Raw genomic sequence first — 25,941 nt, 5'->3', positions numbered from 1 at the left:
AACTGCCCTCCCCTGCCAGCCATCTTGTGGCTGTGGGTGCTGCCATCTTTGAGGGTGGGGAAGTCAATTAGCATATTCCCTCCTTATTGGCTGTGGGTACCACCATCTTTGAGGGCAGAAAAATTAGCATATTCCCCCCTTATTGGCTGTGGGTGCCACCATCTTTTGCGACAGCATGAGGGTCAATTAGCATATTCCCTCTTTATTAGATAGGCTTTTATCTCCAGTATCTTTAGTAAGTGAAACACAGTGCCTTTTCAATACTTGCCTGTGAAACTTTTAGTTGGAGACTTGTGGAGCACACTGATTCCTGACTGAGGGTGAAGTCATGGGACTGAATCTCATATTCGGTGGACAGTGAACCACCTGTTGTGGCAAGAGTGGTGGGAGATAGGGCTGAGAGATGGTGGAACTACGTGCTTCCTCCTCTGACTTCCCACTGTGCTGGGAGTCTGTCTCTCCTACCCCTCCCACCAGACCATGACCTCTCTCTGTCTTGTTCACTTCCCATTACCACTCCATGGCACTTAGGATGCATTCAATAGAGGTTGAACAAGCGAGTGGTGAATGAACATTGCTCTGCAGGAAAGGGTCGTGGAAAAGCAGGGCAGGATGTGTGCTGGAATAGGAGAAGGTGGGGCGGCAGCTGGAAGGGCACCTCATGATCCTCACTACATTTACTAAATTAATCCTCCTGGCATGTGAAGAGGGATGAGGGAAGCAAGAGTTCGTAGGATGGAAAACAATTTAGGAAGCTTTTTCCATATTGTAGGTGAAAGATGATGAGGATTTCAACTAAATCAAAGAATTGGCTTTATTAATTTTGAAGCAACTCAGAATTGAATTCCATTCCTCATAGAATTACTATGCTTCTTGTTAAAGGAGAAATGGCAGAGATTGGACAAGGGTCATCCTGTGTCCTCTCAGGCTCCTTGCCAACCACAGCCCTGCTCCAGCAGCTCTTGATGGGATGGGTGAGCTTAGCGCCTTCCCTGTCTCCATTTCTGTGCTAGTGAGGCCTCACGAAGTCTCTCACTGCCCAACAATCCAGTTTCTGACCTATGTACATGGTTTACCTCAGAGAATACTAAAGAAACAGAACGTTGTTGAGGTGAAATTTCTGTTTGATAAATGTTGAAATGGGAATGAAAGGCATTTATGAGGTAACATTGCTATCCATCTGTTATATGGAATGATTACTGATATGGACAGAGTCACTTTGCTTGATAGGTCTCGATAAAATCATGACAGTAACCCATCATGGTTGTTATTGAAACCTTTTATCTAGTAAAAAAATATACTTTAACCAGTCCTAAGAACTCAATGAGAAATATAGAAAGACCGATAATGAGAAGGATATAGGAGTGGATATGTGTTCTTCTCTGTCTAGTACAATGAACCAGAAGCCTGTAAAGTTCATCAGAGGAAACTGGTATACCCTGACCAGTGCGGGAGATCCTACCTGCCCTCTATCCTTTTTGGTCCCATTGAAGCTGGCTCATATTTAGCCATGATTACTTCCTGCCCAAGTGATTTGAGTAGCCTCTCAGCTTATTTACCTTTCTCTTGTCATTTTTTTTTTTTTTAACCAGGCCAGTTCTCCTTTTTTGGTGTGTGTATGAGAACATTTAAGTTCACACTTAAGTCTCACTTCTTGGTTAGAACAGTCCAGTTCACCTTTAAGCTGTGGCCAGAATTATCTTTTTAAAGCAATTTGATTATTTCCGCAGTCCAGTGCCTCTCAATTTTCCACACAACAAAATCCAAATCCCTTGGTTTTACCTGTCCTGGTATAAGTTTGCCCCTTCAGCCTTATTTCTCACCACTTTCACTGCCATGCTTCCTATACCAACCCACAGGAAAAATCACTTCAGGTCCCTATGTGCCTTGAATGTCCACTGTTTTTTGCTTGCCCGGCTTCCTCTAGCCAGAATGCCCTTGTCTCCATTCTCTGTCAATTGAAATCCTACTACTCTATCAACTCTCAATTCATCTGATCCTTTCTCTAGGAAGTCTTTCCTGTCATCATGCTTATACTTACTCTAGGTTTATACATATCACACCTCTAGGCTCCTACAACATGTCGTAGCGATGCATGTTCTGACCACATTATACTTGGTATTTTATTTAGTTGTGTATGCATCTTTCTTTCTCAGTTATTGTAAACTTTGGGAGGCTAGGGCCTATTTCTTCATCTTTGTATTCCACAGCACCTGCTATACCACCTTAAATATATTTGTTAAATTGAAGTAAATTAGCTATAGCTTTGGAACTCTAAAATTTGATCTTTTCTATGTTCATGCATTTATTAAAACTCAGACATAACATGGTTTGGGGCTACAAGTTCAATTTCTTGCTTTTAAAAATATTTATTGTTGAGAGTATTATAGATGTCCTCCCCTCTCTTCCCCACATTGCCCTCCTCCACCTGGATCCTGCCCCACCCCAGGCCTTTACCACCCTATTGTCTGTGTCCTTGGGTGACAGATTCTTTAGTTAATCTCTTCCCACCTCCTCCCCCCATTCCCTCTGAGATTCATCAGTCTATTCCATGTTTCCATGCCTCTGATTTTATTTTATTCATCAGTTTATTTTGTTCATTAGATTCCTTGTCCATTTATTTTGATTTTCAGATTCAATTGTTGATAGATACATATTTATTGCCAGCATACTGTTCATATTTTTTATCTTTTTCTTTTTTCTTGTTCTTCTTAAAGACCCTTCAACATTTCATGTAATACTGGCTTGTGGTGATGAATTCTTAGCTTTTTCTTGTCTGTGAAGCTCTATCTGATCTCCAATTCTAAATGATAGCTTTGTTGCTTTTTAATTTTTAGGTTTTAACCAGCAGTGGTCAGTTGTAATGTAAGAATTAATGTACTTTTATTATTTTTATAATTCCTTAATGCTACTACATGTACATATTAATACTGCCATAAAAGCAAATTGTTGTTTCCTTCAGGGATGGATACTGACAAGACTGTGCAGCAGGCATAGTTTTTCTCTGATAATGTTATAGTTATGACTCTTATCATTGTCAGTAAAGGAAATCTTCCACAAGCTCCATGGAGTGGGGGGGGGGGTGTAAATTCTCACTCATCTCTGATTCTTCCTCTTATTCATCTCACATCTGGCCGATGGCTGCCTTCTCCAACTCTGTATCAGGACCTCTCAGCTCACATGGCCAGTACTGACTGCAGCTCTCTTCTGTTGTCCTTCCTTATGTGGAGGATTTGACCAATTCAGCCCTGCCTATGGTTAGACCCCTCATCAGTCAGATGTATTCACATAAACACAGCTCTGTCTACACAGTAGGGTGTGTGGTAGAGCTGTCAGCAATAGACAACATATGATATTGACCTTCATTTCCTATTCATTTACTCTTTCCACTTCTTTCCCAATTCCCAACCATTCTTCTCTACTTAAATCCATTTCTGGACTCTCTTCTAGGATGCTCTTTTGAGAAGAAAAGTGATTTTTCAAAATCTTATTTTCATGCAAATTACTTTACTTGTTATTCTTCTGTAACATGAATTTTAACAGTGAATGTGCAGGCTGAGAATCCTAAAAAATATATTATTTTTAATTAAATCTTGTTGTTTGTGGACATCCTGTAGTTTTTAAATACCCCTCTAAGTCTCAACCTGAAAATTGAATTTAGGTGATAAGTGAAGAAAATAAAAATGAAATAAAGAGTTTATAATTAAAATGTCTAATATTTACCAATAATATCAACCTTACTATGTTGTTTTCTTATTTATAGAAAATGATTATTGACTGTTGCTCAGAAATAATAAGTCTGTTTATGAGTGATAGAGAGACACAACCACTATCTAAGGTAAGTATCTCTTTTAAAACTATATTTGACTCACTCATAAGTATCACTGTTGCTATGGAAATGGAAATCCAGAAAACATCTATTATAAAAGTATCAAGGGACTAACCCTTCTTAATGTAAGTGATAAACATGAATTTATGAGAGCATGTTATTTTGTTTAAAAAAATATTCTTTAAAAAATCAACTAATACAGAAAATTATGAAGAGAATAATGTTAAAGTCATTTCAAATCTACCATTTAGAGAATAACCACTATTAACATTTTGGAGAATATCTCAAATGTTTCCCATGATATATATATAAACTTTAGATTTTTTGCATCAGTAGAATCATAATGTACATGCATCTGTAACTTGCTTTTTTCATTCAATAATAATATTATGGACATATTTTTACATGAAAGGCCTACCTTCTTGTATCTAATGCCTCAAAATAGTCTATTTTACCTATTTGTTGTGTCAGGCTTTATTTAAATAACCACATTTTATTCATGGATCTTGAGGGTGATAGATTCTAGTATAAACATATTTCACTCTTCTGCATCATCTTCTCAGAGTTAATTCTTAGGAATAAGATTTTGGAATAAAAAGTACATATGCATTTTTTTTTTTACTGTGAGTTCTTCACAAATGAAACCATTTTACATTCCTGCCAGCAATGCACAAGGGTTCTAGTTTGTTCACATCCTCACCAACACTTGATATTTTCCTTTTTTTTGGATGATGATCACCATTATAATGAGTGAAAAGTGCTATCTCATTGTGATTTTGATTTGTATTTTCCTAATGACTAATTTAGTTGAGCATCTTTTCATGTGCTTATTTGCCATTTGTGTATCTTCTTTGGAGAAATGTCTGCTCAGTTTTCTGCCTATTTTTGAAATGGCATGTACATTTTGATGTATAATTACAAATGGCTATCCAGAAATGATGCACCAATATTTTTGCTCATCAGTGGTAGATGAGGGGGCCATTTCCCCCTCATGTTCATCTACACATGTTTTTCTTCTCCTAGTTTCCTCCCCTCTCTCACTTCCCCTTCTTCCTCTCCTCCTCTGCCTCCTTCTCTTCTTCTAACCATGGTAGGTATGACAAGTGAAAAATGACATTTTCACTTTTTAAAATTTTTTATTAATAAGGCCAAATATACTAGTAGTTCATGAGTTTGTTGGTAGTCTGTGTTTCACCTTTTGTGAAATAGTATTTGTTCATTTAGTTAGTGAATAAGTATTATTTTTAAAAATATTTTTATTGATTTCAGAGAGGGAGATGGAGAGATATAAACATCAATGATGAAAGAGAATCATTGGCTGCTTCCTGCATGCCCCCTACTGGGGATCTAGCTAGCAACCCAGGCATATGCCTTGACTGGGAATTGAATCGTGATCTCCTAGTTCATAGGTTGATACTAAACCACTGAGCCACACCAGCCAGGCAGTCTACACATATTTAGAGTGAACTGTCTGTGCATTAGGTTCTTTCTAGACCCTGGAGAGCAAGGTCGGAATAAACAACAAGGACTCCACTGTCTTGGAGCTACTATTATTGTGAAGCAAATAGTATATAAATCAATAAACTAGATAAGTTAAGATTTGTTAAGTACTATGAAGGGAAAAAAAGGGTGATATGTTAGAGTATTGGTCAGCAAACTGAAGCCTATGAACTATATCTGTCCCACAGCCTATTTTGTAAATAAAGTTTTACAAAGGAAGACCTCTCGTAGGATATGACATTGGTAAGACCTGAAATATTACACTGTGTTCCTCCCACTATATCATTAGTTTCTTGGGGGATAGGGACAATGCTAACTTAATCTTTCAATTCTTACAGTTCTCTGTATGTTATTTTAATTAGTTACTGCTTCTTCAATTGAATTAAATTCCATTTCGTGTTAAACACTTGAAATTTAATATTTGCTTTTTTAAAATATTTATTTGACCATTCATGGTCTTTCCCATTTTTAAAATGGGGAACTTAATTTTCTAGTATAGAAATACACAGATTTACTGTAGCAAGCCATTGGTAATAAAGTAAAACTTAAACCAAAGATCAAACTGTGGTTAAAAGCAGGTTACAGAGAAAAAGACACATGATTTTGTGTGGGTTTTGGCTTTTGACAGACTAGACTTGAAGTCCCAACCTTGAATCTTCTTAGTCATATGACCCTAGGCAAGTTTTCTCAAATGGAAAATGGAGTAATAATGCCAATCTTTCACAGTTGTGATTACTAAAGCAAATAATATATGTTAAGTATTTGGCATAGGGCCTAGTCCAAACAAATGTTTAGTAAATATTAGCTATTTCACCACCATCATTATCATCATCATCATCACCATCATCATCCCTACCATGGTCCTGCCTTCCATGTGTGAATGTGTGAATTCTTCATCCCCTAGTTAACTAATTTTAAACAGACTTTTAGGATCCACATTTGTTTTGAAATACTGATAGACAAAGAGAAGAAAAGTGTTAAAGGTAGACAGAGAACTAGAACCCATTTTCTTTGTAAAGTAAATCACTGTGGAATCCTAGAGGAATTAGGTCAGTGTGCTGGATCCCAACACAAGACCCCATGGTGAGAGGGTCACAGGTCCGAGAGGAGGTGCCTCCCAGGTGAAGCCCCTGCTAATGCTTCCACTGCAGCCAGACTTACCGAGTAGTGCTGGCCGGGGGTGTGGGCGTTAGGAGCTTGTTCCAAGAAACAAATTGTTAGACAAAATTACATGCCTTAGTGAAGTTGTTTTTATCACCGGGATGAGATCTTGCTGTGCAATTTGGTTCTGTACTGAACATACCTATTGCAATCACCTTTGCCTTTTATTGCCTCTTTCTAATTAAAATGGATATTGCACACACAGCTTGTGACAAAAAGAAACTGAGAATAGCGAGGAGATGAAGGTAGGGAATGAGTGCTCCATGCTAACCTTCTCAGTGATTACTCACAAAATATAAATGACCATGAGGTACAATTTCTGGTCAACTAATAATAAAACTTCCTTTTAATTGCCTGTATAGGTTCAAATTATTGCAGTTTCCAAGTTGCCAGGTAGGATTCAAACATGATGCTAAAAATATTCTTTCTGTTCTTGCTGTGACTGATCATGGGAAGGACAGGTCACCATCAGTAATTATCGACTTCCAGCTGCATGCAGAACATTGGTGTAGACACTTTTCTTGTTGCAAAGGCAGCATAGGTTAAGGTTCCTGCACTCAGCTAATTTTATATTTCATACTCGTTCACATGATACAAATAAATTTACCTAATCAGTATATCAGTGGTGTGTGTGTGTGTGTGTGTGCGCGTGCGTGTGTGCGTGAACTGAACTGACTAGAGTCACACAGAATAAGTTTGGAGAGGAGATTCCAAGAAGAGATCTGGTTTAAGGTAGGGAAGGTTGATCTAGGCCAAGTGATAAGACACATTGTATAAGGAGATTACCAAAGAGCTTTTCTGGGCTGCATGAGTTCAGTAGGATATTTTTTGTAGTTCAGGATTTTTAGCTACACCCAGAATAATATCTGACAATAATGATAGTAATCACTAAAATGATTACTACTAATAGTGGCAGTAGTAATAATATTCATGGTTAATATTTGTTGAGCACAGGGCATGTGAAAACATTGTTCAGTGTTTTATTATTTCATTTAATATTATAAGAATCCTATTAAGTTGGTTACTACTATTATCCTAATTTTGGAGATGAGGAAACTGATGCACAGGGGAATTAAGCAGTGTGCTCAACGTCTCCCAGCTTCTAAGTGGAGGAGGCAGGAGTCAAATATAGTTCTGCTTAAAAATCCAGGATCTGTGTCTTTAATTAAATTATATCCATGGAATGTTCCATTGGAATAGTGGGAGCAGGTGCTACAGGAAGTTGAGGAGTAAGAGTGGGAAAATTAAAGTTGCAAGTGTAGATGAGACTTTAAGGAGGTCTGGGTAAGAAGTTTGGAGAGAGACACAGAGACTAGGGAGGAAGTTAGGACAGGAATGGTGGGAAGGGAAAAGGGCCAGGAGGGTAGGAGTTGCCTGTGTAGAAGAAAGAAGGATAAGTGATGATGGAACACAGCCTTTAGGGATCAGGGTGGGGGCAGAAAGACATTGATAACACAAGTGAGATAGCTGCCTGGAAGCAGAGGAAAGATACTTCTTTTCTCTAGGTCCTGGGTAGCAGATGGAGGTGGGAAAGGGTGAGAGACGCTGGGGCAGTTTATACTCAGTGGTTCTCATTTCTCAATGAAGTGGAGGCAGGTTTTTCTACTATTGGAGTGGGTTAGAGGATTGAGGGCATGGTCTTCTGAGAGAGAGAGGTAGATGAAGATTTTGAATATTCACAGTCTTTGAGTGTAATGGGCAGGAAAGCTGACCAAGGAGAAATAAAAGGAGTGAGGGCCACATGGAGATTTAGGAGTCATTGATTTGTTGGGACTCTAGGTTATTTGGCTTGTGATGTTTCTCCAGCAACACTTGGCTTCCTGGACACAGGAGTGAGGCAGACGTGTGAGGAGAAGAGGCCTGTGGCAGGTGAGAGTGCAGTGAGACCGCTAACAGTATGTGGGAGGCTCAGGTGGGTGAGAGAAGCTCCACACTTACCTCAGTCAACTCAAAACTACCTCTGTTTGCTCTGAGAAGCACCACTGCAGCCTAATGCCTGCCATTTTCCCCCAAGCTGTAGTTGGACATAAAATAGTTTATGCAATATGTTTTCTTAAAAATATTTTGAATTTAACTTAAAAAATTCTGTAATAACAGTTAAATTCTAATGACTTCCACTACATTTTTATGTACATTATTCATGTGTATTTTTCCCCCACAGGGCTAAATTTAGTGTACTCATGTTCCCTTATTTTTTATTCTTAAAATGATCATTTTTGTACGTGCTTATGATCAGATATTGACATCAACCACAGAATTATTTACAGATAAGGTCACCAAAATAATTATTATCATTAAGATGTTTTCAGTAAGAAGTATAGAGAAGGTAAAAGGACAGCTAGAAGGAGACACAGAGTCACAGATATGTTCACATATATTCATTTGTTTAGTCATTTGCATCTTTAATTTTATGTCTGATGTATCGGTTCTATCATATGACTACCTATGCACCTATGCTCTATAGCCTTTTATGTTCTTACTAGAGGCCTGGTGCACGAATTCGTGCACTGGTGGGGTCCAGCCGGCACACCCCAATGGGGGTGGGGGTGCCTGCTCCGGGGTGGGGCTGACCAGGGCTAGGGGCCACACGCATTCCAGTTGTTCCACCATTCGGTTGATTTGCATATTACCCATTTATTATATAGGACTAGAGGCCCGGTGCACAAAAATTTGTGCACTGAGGGGGGAGGGGGGTCCCTCAGACCAGCCTGTGCCCTCTCGCAGTCTGGGACCTCTCGGGAGATAACGACCTGCTGGCTTAGGCCTGCTCTCAGGTGGCAGAGGGAAGGCCCAATTCCTAGGTGCAGCCCCTGGTCGGGCTCAGAGCAGGGCCGATTGGGGAGTTGGGGCGCTGCCCCCTGTCATGCACAGAGCAGGGTGGATCGGGAGGTTGCGATGCAACCCTCAGTCACGCTCAGGGTAGAGCCGATTGGGGGGTTGGGGCATTGCCCCCTGTCACACTCAAGGCAGGATCGATGGGGAGGTTGCGGCGCCAACCCCTGTCATGCACAGAGCAGGGCCGATCAGGGGGTTGCGGCGCTGCCCCCTGCCACGCACAGAGCAGGGCCCATAAGGGGGGTTGTGGCTTCATACCCTGTCACGCACAGAGCAGGGCCGATCAGGGGGTTGAGGAGCTCCCCCCTGTCACTCACAGAGTAGGGCCAATAGGGGAGTTGGGGCACCGCCCCCTGTCACACACAGAGCAGGGCGGATCAGGGGGTTGGGCGCTGCACCCTGTCACTCACAGAGCAGGGTGGATCAGGGGGTTGGGCGCTGCACCCTGTCACACACAGAGCAGGGGTGGATCAGGGGGTTGGGCGCCGCATCCTGTCACACTCAGGGCAGGGCTGATGGGGAGATTATGGCTCTACCCCCTCACACACAGAGCAGGGCCCGTGGGGGGGCGGGGGTTGGGGCGCCGCACCCTGTCATACACAGAGTCGCAGGGCAATCAGGGGGTTGGGGAGCTCCCCCCTATCAGGCACAGAGCAGGGCTGATCAAGGGGTTGGGGCGCCTTCCCCTGTCAGGAACAGAGCAGGGCGGATAGGCAGGTTGTGGCCCCGCCCCCTGTCACACACAGAGCCGCAGGGCGATCAGGGGGTTTGGGCGCTACCCCCTGTCATGCTGATCCCGGTGCCGGGAGGCCTCGCAGCTCCGCTGATCCCGGTGCTGGGAGGCATATTACCCTTTTACTATATAGAATAGACGCCTGGTGCATGGGTGGGGACTGGCTGGTTTGCCCTGAAGGGTGTCCTGGATCAGGGTGGGGGTCCCCACTGGGGTGCCTGGCCAGTCTGGGTGAGCGGCTGAGGGCTGTTTTCAGGCTGGCGGGTGACTGAAGCTCCCAACCACTCCTTTTTATCTTTGTTATTCTGGGCCAGCTTTAGCTGTGGCTCCAGCTCTGAGGCCTCTGCTGCTGAAAGCAGGCATCTGGTGTGTTTGGGTTCTATAATCGAAACACTGTATCAACTCCAGCTCTGAGATCCCGGCTGGCTGAAAGACGGTTTCTGGGGTTTTGTTTAGCTTCTATATTTGTAACAACATTTCAAACTGCAATCTCAGAGGCCGGCAAGGCAGGTGGGGGACATTGGTTTCCTCCGTCATTGAAGCAAGCAAGCCTCATGTTAGCTCAAGCTGCCTGGCTGCCGGCCGCCATCTTGGCTGGCAGTTAATTTGCATATCGCCCTGATTAGCCAATGGGAAGGGTAGCGGTTATACGCTAATTACCATGTTTCTCTTTTATTAGATAGGATGACCCCTGCCTATCAGCTGAAATTATTGCTCCACAATGCTAGTATCCTATCTTTTGCTATGATATCATGCTAAAATTGGTAATAACCTATATTACTCTAACTCAGAACCCTTCTTTCATCACTTTCTCTCAAGCCTGTGGTTTATGTCTCTGTCCTTAATATTTTTTTTTATCAAAATATGTTATAATGAAGTGCTTTCTGGCAACCTTAGGCAATTTTTAAAATCTGTCAGCATCTCTCCCCAAATATGCTGGGTAACTGTCATGGAGTTGCTGAGTGTGTCTACACCCAGACAGGAGAGGATAAACTAGGTGGACTCTCAAGGTACCCTTTGAAATAACCTATGCAGTTTTTCTGGGTGTTGGATGGGGTTGCATGCACCCCTACTTATGCGGGACAGCTTCCATTTCACTTTTTCTGGGATCTTAAATCCTAGAGAGTAGAGCTAGTCTGTTTAATTTCCTTTGGCTAATTTTATTACACTAGTGTGTGCCTCTTCCCTTTAACACAGTACACCAGATGGTGTCAATGACAGTACTCTTTTTAAACTCTCCTTTACATCATGGGCACAAGGTTCCACATATTCCATAGTAGGTGCTTATTAAGTCTTAACAAAATTAAATCTATTAATATAACTTTTGTTGGTTCTATTGAAACTTCCTCCTCCTTTCTTTCTTTCTTTCTTTCTTTCTTTCTTTCTTTCTTTCTTTCTTTCTTTCTTTCTTTCTTTCTTTCTTCCAAGAGTTTTGTGTTATTTTTTCTTTGTTTTATACCAGCCAAGAGCTGTCTGAATAGATTTTCGGGGCATCTAGAATTACATCTTTCTTCTGTGAGACATTATCATTCTGTCCTCAAGTGAAGAGTATCCTTTGTGTGTAAGTCTATGAGACATCCACTTAATATTCTCATATTCTTTTGAAGACAATGCTGGATGACATCAGTTCCACACTGCTTTTCAAACACAGCGCCGGCTTGGATTCCATCTTCTCACTGTTCACATCTAACTGTCACATTTGGCTAAAGGAGAAAGAAAGCCCTTAAGAAAAGGCCAGGCTATTAATGTGCTCTTCAAAATGCTAAGAAAAGGCTAAGCTGTTTATAGCATTTTCAAAATGCTCATCTCTCGGAGACTTGCCAGCAATAGTGTCAAGGTGAAACACGCTTTCCTTCATCAAGGAACCCAGAGCCTTTGTGTTATCTGTGCTCAAAGCATTGGTCCCACTTTTGTTAGGCATGGGATTTGGAGGTATAACGGTACTTGGATATAATTTAAACTAAAATATAATCACAAACCTGATATTGTATGTTTACTATAAAAGTGGCGAGAAGGTTGTTCATTGCTTGATAAAGCAAGCCTGGATTCATTCAGGATATAAGTGTATTTCAGAATCAAAGGGAAAATCTCCCTGAAATTTAGTCACTTGTATAACTTCCAAGGAGGTGAGAGGCATGGGTATCATTAGCAAATCTGTTCACTGCTTTCTATTTTGCTGAAAACGGAGCTAAGTGTTTACTTTCATTTGCTTCATTCATTTTTCTAAATGGGTTTGTCTTGATTAAAAAAACTGGGCCTCTAACGGTGGGACTAGGTTTTCATTTCAGGAGGATATTGGTTTTTGCCTCATATAGTTGAGTCAATTGGCAATCTTTTGGAAATTTTCTGGACACATTTTCCTTGTCATTAAATAAATTCCCAAAGAAGAAGCAGGTGTACATTTACTCATTTTTCTTGTTAATACTTTCAACAAGTGTTTGAGATGTTTGTTCTTATTGCACCTGAATCTCAGGCAGCTAATGCCATTGTGTCCTTTTTTCAACCACCCATGAGAGCAGAGTACAGTGGGAAGAGCACCAGGCTCATTGTAGCCCCCATTTTGCCCTTGTGGACCAGTGGACAAGTCATTAACCCTTAAACACCCCAGGTCAATCAGAGTCTGTTGAAGGTCTTGAAAGCAATGTTTCTCAGTGGATGAAAGCATGATTCAATTCTTGTTTCCACCATCCATTGCTGTGTGACTGGGAGCAAGTTACTTCACTCCCTCTCTGTGCATTGGTAATAGCTACTCTGCTTGTAGGATTACATTAGAAACAGCTTGCAACCCAGTGAGTATGGTGCCAGCACAATGCCAGTGGTAAGCATTCACTGCATGGTGGTTGTCTTTATCTTTCCCAGACTTAAAAATAATGTGAAATGAGTCATTTTTTTTATTTGACCATTAGCAGCTACCTTCATTAGTGGCCTTTCGCCTGTCTAACTGTTTGCTAATTTTGAAAAGACTAAAAGGACATTTAATAGATGTATTCTTCATATTATTTTTCAACCATCCTTTTTAATTAACTTTTTTTTGATTTGAGAAAATTTCAGATTCACATGCAATTATAAGAAGTAATATAGAGAGATCCTGTGTGCCCTTTACCCAGTTTTTCCCAGTGGTAACAGCTTGCAAAACTATAGTCCAATATCACAACCAGTTTCTGACATTAATAAAGTCAGGATGCAGAACAATTTCATCCTTACAAGGACCCCTTGTTGTCCTTTCACAGATACTCCAACTTCCACCTCACTCCTGTTCCTGACCCAGCTCCTTGACAATTACTAAGCTACTCTCCATTTCTATAAATTTATTTCAAGAATGTTGTATTAAAGGGGCCATATAGTATGTAATCTTTGGGGGCTGGCATTTTTTCACTCAGCATAATTCCCCAGAAAACCATTAAGCTATGCTTTTGATGAACCAAAAATCCTTATGAATAGTGACATATTTTATTTTGGCAACAGAGTAATTATTAACCAAAAGTGCTTAATGGCATACAGTGCATAGTAAATGTTCAGGGAGGTTCAGTGGTGGGTTCCGAGTCCACCTGCCTCTGCCCTTCCTCCTCCTCCTCTCTGTCCTTCTCCTCTTTCCTTGTCCTCTTCTTCCTCACGTCCTCTTATTAATATTGACAAAGGCCGATTGCTTAAGTTGAAAATTCTAAAAAGACTTAAACAAAATAATTTATGTAATATTTCTTTATAAATTACAAACTATCAGAAATTGCAGGTCAGAGTTGGTCACATTATAAGAATGGTTTGCAGGTGCTTGCGATGTATACTGATGTGAATAAAGAAGTCAGCATGAGCAGTTCTGCCCTCCAGGTTGCTCCTGCAGTGGTTGCACGAGAAAGAAAGAAATGTTTCTGCTAACTAACAAAGCCTGTCATGCTTTGATTTTAAGCAACAAAGTCCCATAAACAAAATGCAAACGTCAGTTCACGTTATTTATAAATCCTTTGCTCTAAAAAAGAGCCTCCTGTTTTAGTTGCCAGACAGTAAGTCCAACGATCACCTCCCTAAAAGCATCAAGAAATGCCAAGTACTGTTCGAGCTTAAGAGATTTCATTACTGTTTCTCCGGTCAAAAGCCCATAGGCAGACCCAAACCAACCCCTTAGTAGGGAACCCAGCCTCATTGTGCTCAGTTACAGCATATTTTCCTATAACTTTGCTGCTGAGATTCAAATCCCTGTCCTTTCGGTGGAGTAAACTCTTACTCTGATGGAATTTCCCTCTATTCAGAAATAGGGTAAGGGTAGAGCAAGCTTGCTAGGCATGCATGTTTGAGTCAGGAAAGGGTAGGCTAGGCTGTGCTCACAAATAACCCTGCATTTCTGTGGCTATAAAGGTTTCTTTCTCATGCAAAGTCCAGTGAAGGGAACTCTCCTTGAACCTGTAACTATACTGTCTAGACTACATGGCCTCTAAGGTCACCATAGCAGGAGAAGAGGGCTGGGGAATTTACAAGGTGCTTTCAAGTAGGGTGACCATGCATGCGCATTGCCTGTGACAGCCACAATGTATGCCTATTGATTTGGAGTAATGGTTACTATTTTTCCTGGTATTATTAAAAGTGTCCCATTTTAGACAATACATAAGGGTGACTCTTTCTAAGAGCCAGCAACCATAATTTCTGCCCATATCCTATTGGCCTCCTCCTAATGAGCCAGGATGTAGAGGATTGTAGAGGAGCAAGGATGTATGTTAGTGAACACTAAAAACTTCCGGCACAATAGGCATTTTCAGGAATGCCATAAATTTTTAAACAGAATTAACTCCATAACTTTAATTACCAAAATTGTGTTAAGCAAATATGACATAAATATGATATTTCTATGATCTAAACCAGGGGTCCTCAAACTATGGCCCACGGGCCACATGCAAATACAAATATTGTATTTGTTCCCGTTTTGTTTTTTTACTTCAAAATAAGATATGTGTAGTGTGCATAGGAATTTGTTCATAGTTTTTTTTTTTAAACTATAGTCCGGCCCTCCAACGGTCTGAGGGACAGTGAACTGGCCCCCTGTTTAAAAAGTTTGAGGACCCCTGATCTAAACTATCTGATTTAATCACACACTGTGGTAGCCTGAATCATGCCCCGCCCTTACAGATAGCCACATCCTAATCCCCAGAACCTATTGCCTTTCAGATCTGATATCAAAGTAGGGGATTATCCTGGACCATCCAGGTTGTCCCGAAATGTAATCAGAAGTTCTTTACAAAAGGGAGCAGAGGGAGATTTGACAACAGGAGAGAAGGTAATGTGATAATGGGAGCAGAGGTTGGAGTGATGCATGTCGAGGATGGAAAAAAGGGGCTGCAAGTCCAGGAGCACAGATGGCCCCTAGAAGCCTCTACAAGGTTCGGCAACAGTTTCTCCTCTTCGAGCCTCCAGAAGGAACCAGTCCTGCTGGCATCTCGACTTTGGTGCAGTGAAACTGGTTTCGGATTTCTTATCTCCAAGACTGTAAGAGAATGAAGGTGTATTGTAAGCCACTAGGTTTGTTGTAAATTTGTTATAGCAGCAATATGAAATTAATACATGCATTCTGAAGTTTAGCATGTGACTTTAGATTTCTGTGTCGAGTTAAGGTAAATACTGTTCTTATCCTTTTTGTACGTGTGAGAAATTGAGGCCTGAAGAGTTTCAGTGACTTGCCCAAGTTCCCTCAGCTAATCTGAGAGCCAGGATTCACACCTACACAGACTGGCTCCTCAGAACATGTCCCTAACCTCTGTGCTCTGCTGTCTCCCCCTGCTGCCCAACTGTCCTCCAAACCCCCTCCCACCAGGTCTGTCAACCACGAAATGCCTCTGCTCCCTGAAGCCCTCCTCCCACTCCCACCTGACTTCAGTCTCCTCCTCCGTGGGCTCAGTAGTAATCTAGACAGTTTTCCAGCTCCAGCTTTTGGAAATCTTATGAAAAATTCTAGGTCTTCCATAGGGAATTTAGGATTCAGGTGAGATTATTGAATTTTTTCATATTCAAGGTTTTGGGAAGATATTACTGAATCTTCTTCCTACTCTTTAATTTCTAATTCTCTTCCTCATACTCTAGAGAGGAGGATATTCCCAAGAGTAATAAAATAAAGTGATTAATAGAAGTCATCCTGGAACTGTATTGAGCTTGTTTGACCATGACCCATGTGGAAATTTGGTATATGAATTCTTACTTAGTTATTACTCTAAATCTCCCCTTAGCTTATATTGGTTATATACTAGTATGCATTTTGCCATATGGCCACTTGTTTAATGGTTCTGGAGTTAACCACTGAATTCAATATTTATGCCTGCCATGGTCCCTGCACTGAGCCCCAGATCTCCCCTCCAGGACTGAAGACCTTATTTTCCCAGCTTTGGGGATGTGTTGCCTGACAGCCCTCCACTCTCAGCCCTCTCCAAGAATTGCCCCTAGCCAAAGGATGTGGTCTCTTTCTTGGGGGAAATCTGCATCCAATTACTGATTGATATGGGGGTACAAAGACCTAACCTCCCCTACCAGAATTAGGGACAACTTTGAAGGGCCATCCCAGCTGCAAATCTACCCGTGGGGTTGGCTGAGTCCTTTGTTGTGTGTGACTGCATTGCAGCCCATCTTCTTTCTCTGCCTAATTCTGCTTTCTTTCCTTCCTCCATAAGTGTTGATCCCAATGGTACTCCTGTATAAATGTCCTGAAAGCCACATTCCCTCTTGGGGGTCTGCTTCCTAGGAAGCCGAATTGCAGAATGAGTTGGTGATAAGGACATAAGGGTGTTCAGTTAATTCTACTTTGTGGGAGTCAGAAGTGTTCTAAAGGAACTAGGAAACATAATTTCTGGCTTAAAGTTTATTTTTTTTAATGTAGAAGTAGGGAGAAAACATCACACACGTCACCCACTCATGATTAAAAATACATTCTGCAATGTGACCCATAGTTCAATCCCATTTTCTTTTAACCTCCATTTTAACAGTTAATTTACAAATGAAATGAACTCTATAAAACAAAGACTCTAGCCCATTTCCAATCCTCAATAAATGCAGCCTTCCTTTCTTGGTGAAACAGTTTTTCCAGCGTATAAAAACAGGACTTGAGAAAGCTTTAAAATCATTTTCTGAAAATAAAGACAACGATGTAAAGTGAAATGGAACCGTGTATAAGCACTACCTCAGAATTTATACCTTCACATCTCCACAGAGAATGAGGAACAGACATTCAGTTTTATAACACATTGGATATAAGCATTTCTGTTAGATCCTCTACCCAAAAAATGTTTCCTTCAGTTCTTTCCCCAACCCCTGAACCACTGGCCATGAACATGCGTCCAGCCTTTATGCCCTCTGCACTTCATGGTTGATTGCACAACTCATGCTTTCTGTTCTAATTAGAGCTTTTGATATTTTAAAGAGGATTTTCCCTGTTTGGGGTCCTTTATTAGTTCTGTATATGGTGAAAAAAAATTTCCTGGAGAGAGAGAGAGAGAGAGAGTAGCTATTCTCTCTGCACAATGGATGTTGGATTTCAAAGGCTCTTTTCTCTGGCCCTTGGACTCCTGAGCAGTCCGAATAAGTCTGGATATGCACAGCCTAAACGTTTACTTGTTCTTAAGGTCTTTTGGTCTTAAAAGATTGTTTTCTTGAATAGTTTCTATAAAAAGCATGTACCCATAATGATGATTTCACTGCCAGCTCTATCATTTTTCATCACATAGTGCCTCGGCTGGGCTTGGGGTGGGGTATGAAGAGCAATGTGTGCGGAATAGGGGCCAAGGAGGAGGAGGGGTGCAGGAGAAGCCCCGAAGACATTTCCTAGCTGAGCACTGCCTTAATTTACATAATCCCAGATGGGCCACTTGTGTGGTTTTCCTGACACCAACCATTCCACAATTCTCTGAGACCAACTGGGTGTCCAACAATTCAACTCATTTCCAACACTACTACCCAGAGCTTGTGCAGACTCCACAGATTAAGAGCTCAATCCAGCCCTAACCAGTTTGGCTCAGTGGATAGAGCGTCGGCCTGCGGACTGTGGGGTCCCAGGTTCGATTCCGGTCAAGGGCATGTACCTTGGTTTCGGGCACATCCCCAGTAGGAGGTATGCAGGAGGCAGCTGATCGATGTTTCTCTCTCATCGATATTTCTAACTCTCTATCCCTCTCCCTTCCTCTCTGTAAAAAATCAATAAAATATATTTTTTTTAAAAAGAGCTCAATCCAAGGCTTCCCCCACCTCAGATGCCAGCTGCTAATGAGGAGCCAGGCTACCCACACTTCTGCCCAGCATAGTATGATGCGGGTGGTCCTACGATGCCCCCTCAGGTTCGATAATTCGCTAGAACAACTCACAGAGCTCAGGAAAGCACTTTAGGTATGATGACCAGTTCATTATAGAGGATAGTTCTGAGGAACAGGCAAAGAAAGAAATGAGTAGGGCAAGATGAAGGGGATGGGAGGAGCAGAGCTCCCACGCTGTCTTTGGGTTTCCACCCACTAAGAAGCTCCTTGAAACCCGTCAGCATGGGGCTTTTATGGAGGCTTCATTACGTAGGTGGTACTGATTAAATCATGAGCCATTGCTGATTGAACTCAACCTCCAACCCCTCTGCCCCCTCAAAGATGAAGGTGTAGGGATGAAAGATGTTTATGCTTGTTTGTTTTTAGAGAGAGTGGAAGAGAGAGGAAGAGACAGAGAGAAACCTCAATGTGGGAGAGACGCATTGATTGGTTGCCTCCTGCACAGCCCCAACCAGGGTCAGGGATAGAGCCTGCAACGGAGGTTTGTGCCCTTGACTGGAATAGAACCTGGGACCCTTCAGTCCGTGGCAGGAGGCTCTATCCGCTGAGCCAGACTGGCTAGGGCAGGGATGAAAGTTTTAAGTCTCTCATCACATGGTTGGTTTTCCTGATGACCAACCCCATCCTGAAATTAGCACTTAAAAGAACATTTTCAGAGCCTTTAGGACAGCGGTCCTCAACCTGTGGGTCGGGACCCCTTTGGCGGTCGAATGACCCTTTCACAGGGGTCACCTAAGACCATCCTGCATATCAGATATTTACATTATGATTCATAACTGTAGCAACATTACAGTTATGAAGTAGCAATGAAAATAATTTTATGGTTGGGTTACAACATGAGGAACTGTATTTAAAGGGCCAGAAGGTTGAGAACCACTGCTTTAGGAGGTCTATGCCAGGAAACCTGGGTCAAAGACTAAATATTTATTTTTACTGTACCATAACTATAAACTTTGAGCATAATCTAAAATAGATGTTTAAACATACATCCCAGTGCATTCAGTCTCCCTCAATAGATCTTTCCTGGAGGTACTCTGCATAGAGGCCATTGTGCAAGACACTTTTGGCATCTACTTGATGTGAGAAGGGAGACAAAGTTGGCAACCATAGAATCACTGAGAAGTTGCTGAAATTACTTTGACTAGACAGAAACATTTGGTTTCCTGTGCTTATGGAACAACGTGTCTGAGCAAGAATTGTCCTTTATTAAAAGGTGACCTCTGCTCAAGAGCTCAAGGAAGCACCACGCTCAGCCGGGAGTCAGTGGCTATAGAGTGTCGGTGACAATGGTGGTGATGATTTAAGAAGAGTATGTCCTATTCTTAGACAGTGTAACCTTTGAACCAATTCCCTGCACAAATGCTTTCTCTCCCATATCCTGTCTTAGTTTCTAATGTTCTTGTTCTCTGCAAAATGTCTTTTTAGTAATGTTATTTATTTAAAATTAATTTTAAAAGATTCCTGCTATCATACCAATATGACACTTTGATCTCATATTATGGTAACACACACACACACACACACACACACACACACACACACCTCTTTTCTGTCATATTTAAAGTTTTTTAATACAAAAATTAGAGTAATGCAAAAGATAAATCTTATTCAGAAAAGTGTGAAATTTCCTGTGGTCTGGTAGGGCTGTATATACAAGCCTTTCTCACCTCCCTAAGAGTTGGGGGTTGTTTCTATTAGATTGTGGTGAATATTATCCATTGTTTTCTGTATTGGAATTATCTTCATCATATAAAAAGAACAGTGAAATTATATATATCTACTTCCCTCTCACCTGGAACTTTTATTAGGTGGGTAACCAGTCATTCATGATTTATATTCTTAAGTAAGGTAGTGTTGTAGTCTTCTTTTTACTTTGGAATGCAAGTTTTCCCCCAGTCTGAAAACAAAAATCCAATCAATCATTAACTTCAAACACTCAGCTGATCTACTGAGAAGACATAGAAAATATGGTAGAGAAACGTATATGTGAGAATGCTGGGTGAAAACAGTAATTGCTTTCCTACATTGAAGCTATTAAAATGATTTCCCTCATGGCTGTGACTCTGTGTTTTAAGGTACTTGAAAGGAGGCAAAGCTAAATCCCCCCATATCACAAAGCCCATGATTTTTTATATTCACTTACCAATTACTACAGCAGACAGACCTAGTGGATTGGTGGAAATCTGGCTTTCTCCCTTTTTTCTTGGTCACCAACACTTAGAATCAATGAAAAGGCAGCTGACAACGTTGTGCTGAGAGAAGCAAAAAAGGGTCTCAAAGTAGGGCTCAATAAAAACTCACTGGATTGAGAAAAATTACAGATACTTTGAAGATTATATGATTTTTCTGCCAATCAAGGAAAATTATTGGAGTGAAGGGACAGAAGTAATAAAATATTTCATTATGACAGAATCTAATTTTCATGCAGAAACTCATATAAAACACAATATAGCATTGGCAAGTAACCTGTAACTCTCCAATGCCTTTGGAAACTCTCCTCAACAAGTTCAAGTCCAGGCCAGATTTTAATGAAACCCTGTAGTTTGCCCCAACTTGACTGACATTCTTTCCCTTCTTTGTACTATTTCAGACTTATCTTCTCTAGGCAGGCAAAATTATCACGATTCCTCTAACATTGCTCTTTAACACCTAACCCACTTGAGCGAATTTACAGTCTGCTTCCTGCCAAGCTCGTTTCTTCCTTTCTCTCTGCAGAGCTTTTCCTAATCCAGGAAAAGGAACCAGGATTTGCTGGTACCTTACTTTGGACAATTTGGACTCAAAGCCATTTACAAAAACAGTGATTATATGATTGCCAACTTTGTCTCTATTGAATAACAAACAACCAAATTCAGTAATTTTTACTTGAGCTATTTTACTTGAGAAATTCAATGGAAGACCTAGAATTTTCCATAAAATTTCCAAAAGGTGGAGCTAGAAAACTGTCTAGATTACTACTGAGCCCATGGAAGAGGAGACTGAAGTCAGGTGTGAGTAAGAGGAGGGCTTCAGGGAGCAGGGGCATTTCATGGTTGACAGGCCTGGTGGGAGGGGGTTTGGAGGACAGTTGGGCAGCAGGGAGAGACAACAGAGCACAGTGGTTAGGGACATGTTCTGAGGAGTCAGTCTGCGTAGGCATGAATCCTGGCTCTCAGACTAGCTGAGGAAACTTTGACAAGTCACTTACATTACAGTCTCTGAGCCTCATGGTATGTTCATATTGTAAAATGTCCAGGTAAATCAATATTGTGTAGATACAGAACAAGAATCATGTCTAAAGAAATACTTTACCTGTTTTTTTTTAATATTTTTTATTGATTAAGATATTACATATGTGTACCCTCTACCCCCCCCCCCCCAGCTCACCCCCTCACCCCCCCCGTTGTCCGTGTCCATTGGTTAGGCCTATATGCTTGCATATAAGTCCTTTGGTTGATCTTTCCCCCTTGCCCCCACCCTCCCCTACCTTCCCTCCAAGGCCCGACAGTCCAATCAATGCCTCTCCGTCTCTGGATCAGTCCTTGTTCATCAGTTTATGTTGTTGATTATATTCCACAAATGAGTGAGATCCTGTGGTATTTATCCGCTCTCCAGTTCCATCCATGCTGTGGCAAATGGTAAGAGTTCCTTTTTCTTCTTCCTCTTCTTAAAGAATCCCTTTCAGCATTTCATATAATGCTGGTTTGGTGGTGATGAACTCCTTTAGCTTTTTCTTATCCGTGAAGCTCTTTATCTGACCTTCCATTCTGAATGATAGCTTTGCTGGATAAAGTAATCTTGGTTGCAGGTTCTTGCTATTCATCTCTTTGAATATTTCTTGCCACTCTCTTCTGGCCTGCATGGTTTCTGTTGAGAAATCAGCTGACAGTCGAATGGGTACTCCCTTGTAGGTAACTGACTGTCTTTCTCTTGCTGCTTTTAAGATTCTCTCTTTATCTTTTGCTCTTGGCATTTTAATTATGATGTGTCTTGGTGTGGTCCTCTTTGGATTCCTTTTGTTTGGGGTTCTCTGCGCTTCCTGGACTTGTAAGTCCATTTCTTTCACCAGGTAGGGGAAGTTTTCTGTCATTATTTCTTCAAAAAGGTTTTCAATATCTTGCCCTCTCTCTCCTTCTGGTACCCCTATAATTCTGATGTTGGTACGCTTGAAGTTGTCCCAGAGGTTCCTTACACTATCTTCATATTTTTTGAATCTCTTTTCTTTTTTCTTTTTCGGTTGGGTATTTTTTGTTTCTTTGTATTTCAAATCTTTGACTTGATTCTTGGGATCCTCTTGTCTGCTATTGGATCTCTGTAAATTATTCTTTATTTCAGTCAGTGTATGCTTAATTTCTAGTTGGTCCTTTTTCATGTCCTCCATGGTCTCACTATACTCCTTGAGGGATTCATTAAATTTATCGGCGGTTTCCATAAAATTCTTGAAAAACCTTATAAACGTGGCCTTGAACTCTATATCCAGTCGTTTGCTTTCCTCCGTTTCTGCCATTTGTGACCTTTTTCTTTGTCTCCGCATTTTGGCTGCTTCCCTGTGTTGATAGAGTGGCCCTGCGCGCCAGGTGTCCTGTAGGGCCCAGTGGCTCAGCCTCCCCAGTTACCTGGGGTAGACACTCTTGGTGCCTTGGTTGTTGTAGGATCACTGGGAGGAATTGACCTCCAGGCCAATTGGCTGTGGGAATCAGCTGTGTCTGAAGTGGGAGAATGGTCCCCCTCTGACCACTGGGTACAGTGGCTCCTGGATCTAAGGAGGTGCTAATTCAGCCCCTGCCTGAGGCCACACAGCAGGAGCCAAGAAGAGGCTCAGCTGTGAAGCAATGCAAGCCGCTGCGGGGCCTTGGGCCTTCTCTTGGAAGTTCCGGGTCTGCCTGGCTGGGCTGTAGTTAGGTACATTCACATGCAAAAGCCTCTGCCGCAGCCTGGGTGGGGCGGGGTCTCAGGGAGTCGAAGGGCGGTGAAAGCAGCTATGGTGATTCTCCGCGCCCCGGAGCCACGCGTCTCAGTGTCCCGGTAACGGCTGCAAGCACCTCTGAGGGAAAGCCGCCCTCAAGTTCGCCCGCTGCCGCCTGACAGACCAGCCTCTCCCCGTATGAGCCCTGGGTCCCCAGAGACCCGCTGGAACCGGAGTTCAGAGCAGTCGGGAGCTTGTGATTCAAAAAGACAGCCACGTCCTCAGGCGCCACCCCCCTTTCCGCGCGTGCGCCCACCGCCACCGTACCTCTGCACTTCACTTCTGCAGCTCCGCTGGCTCTCAGCGTGCCCCTGTTTTCTTCTAGTTGTAGAAATTACACTCAGCCAGCCTTCCCGTTGTTCTGGACGATGTTTGCTCTGACCCTTGCGGCATTCTTCAATTGTTGTGTGAGGCAACAATTTCCCGGTGTTTATCTATGCCGCCATCTTAGTTTCTCCCCACTTTACCTGTTAATTCAACCATTTTACTTGAAATTTTGTAAATTTTTTAAAAATACTGAATTCTCTAGGAAGAAGATACAATTGACTTCCTAAAGCACATTTCAGATTCTCTTAATCTATATGTATGTATATATGTGTGTGTGTGTGTGTGTGTATATACGTATATATGTATATGTATACATATATATATACATATATATATATATGTAATTGATTTTATTTAGAGCTAGAGGAAGGGAGAGGGATAGAGAGATAGAAACATCGATGAGAGAGAAACACTATCAAGCAGCTGCCTCCTGAACACCCCCAATAGGGGACTGAGCTTGCAACCCAGGTATGTGCCCTGACTGGAAATTGAACCTGTTGCCTCTTGGTTCCTGGCTTCGGCTTGAAGCTCAACCACTGAACTACACCGGGCGGGCTCTCTTAATCTGTGTTTATTGCACTGATATACTTTGGCTGTGAGATCAATTTAGTGTGTCCACTTAACTCAATATTTTTAAAAACTGGACTTCATTATTTTGACGATAGTGGCTTTTAAATTTTACTGTTTAATAAAGTGTTTATTTTAAAAAATACCTTGGACATGTATAGGTGGTTACTTCTATTCTGAATTTAAATAGAAGTTTTAGGAATAATAAGGCTCAATACCACTTCTGTGAATTAACATTACTTTGAAATTTGTAGCTATTGCAATAAGGCAAGAGAATAAAATCAATGTTAATTAGACAAAAGACATGTATTTCCACAAAGACCAATCAACATATGTTTAATATTATTAGACTAGAGGATCTGGTGCACGAATTTTTGCACCAGTGGGGTCCTCGGCCTGGCATGCAGGATCAGGCCAACATCACCCAAGGGGTCCCTGGATTGCGAGAGGGTGTAGACCAGGCCTAGGGACCCCACTGGTGCACAATTGGGACCGGGGAAGGACATGGGAGGTTGGCCAGCTGGAGAGGGACCATGGGAGGGCTCTAGGGTGTGTCCAGCCCATCTTGCCTCAGTCCTGATCGGCTGGACCCCAGCAGCAAGCTCACCTACAGGTCAGAGCATCTTCCCCCTGGTGGTCAGTGCATGTCATAGCGAGCTGTTGAGTGGGCCTTAGCATATCATTAGCATATTATGCTTTGATTGGTTGAATGGCCTACTGGATGACCACTTAGCATAGGACTAGAGGCCCGGTGCACAAAATTCATGCACGGGGGGGGGGGGGGTTCCTCAGTCCGACCTGCATCCTCTCCAATCCAGGAGCCCTCAGGGGATGTCCTACTGATGGCTTGAGCCCACTCCCCGTGGTTCTCTGCTCTCTGTGGGGCCTGCCTGCTCCACACCATGGTGATGGGCAAGCAGGCCCTGCTGGTGCTATCTGCAGGCGTGCTGGCCTGCTCACAGGTTGCTGCAGATCCAGCCTCGCTGCTCAGCCCCAGACACTCCAGAGGCGGTAGAGCAGCAAGGCTTGATCCACTACCGGAGTGGACAGATCCCGCCTGTCTGCTTGGTCCCCGTGACCACTGGCCAGGCCGACAGGCCCAAACACTCCAGCGGTGGGGCTGAGGGGCTGGGCACTGCCATCTTGTGGTATGGGGTGCCACCATTTTGTGATGGAGTGATGGTTAATTTGCACATTACTATTTTATTAGATAGGATAGGATGTTGTGGACATGACATTAAAAGCATGAAGAGATATCTCAAAGTATACAATAGAATGTCTAAAATTAAAAAGTAAAAATGATCAAAGTGTGTGAATATATGGAATAACTGATTCCCCCATACACTACTGGTGGGGGGTATAAATTGGCCAATCCATTTAGAAAACTGTTTGGTAGAATCAGCTTAAAGGTAAATAAATGCATAACCCGATACCCAGAAAATTCAATGTTTATGTATCTACCTCACAGAAATGAAGTATACCTCAGTTGGTATACCTGAAATAAACTTTTGGAATAAAATACAAATGCTCAACATCTGGAAAATTAGTAAGTAGTGATACAGCATACAATGGAAATTATACATGAATAAGAATGAACAAACTATTGTTAATACTCACTGACATGGATGAATCTAAAAAATATAATGTTTAGCAAAACAAAAGAGTACATATTTTATGATTCTACTTAAAGTTTAAAAAATATAGTTGTAATACACACATGCACACACATGAAAACTAAAATGTCAGTGTAGGAGCCAGAATATTGGTT

General features: G+C 41.9%; 1 protein-coding gene across 1 annotated transcript in view; it reads left to right on the top strand.

Annotated features, from left to right (window-relative positions):
* The window catches only part of CFAP54 (cilia and flagella associated protein 54), a 252,763-nt gene that overhangs the window by 224,096 nt on the left and 2,726 nt on the right, over nt 1–25,941 (top strand). Inside the window, exon 67 of the mRNA XM_059681924.1 lies at nt 3,764–3,838. Coding sequence (XP_059537907.1) covers nt 3,764–3,838 — 75 coding nt within the window. The remainder of the gene's footprint in view (nt 1–3,763; nt 3,839–25,941) is intronic.

Source organism: Myotis daubentonii, chromosome 2, assembly GCF_963259705.1.
Source record: "Myotis daubentonii chromosome 2, mMyoDau2.1, whole genome shotgun sequence".
Taxonomy (NCBI): Eukaryota; Metazoa; Chordata; class Mammalia; order Chiroptera; family Vespertilionidae; genus Myotis; species Myotis daubentonii.
Note: the sequence above shows the minus strand (reverse complement) of the source record. Positions and strands in the feature narration are given on the sequence as shown.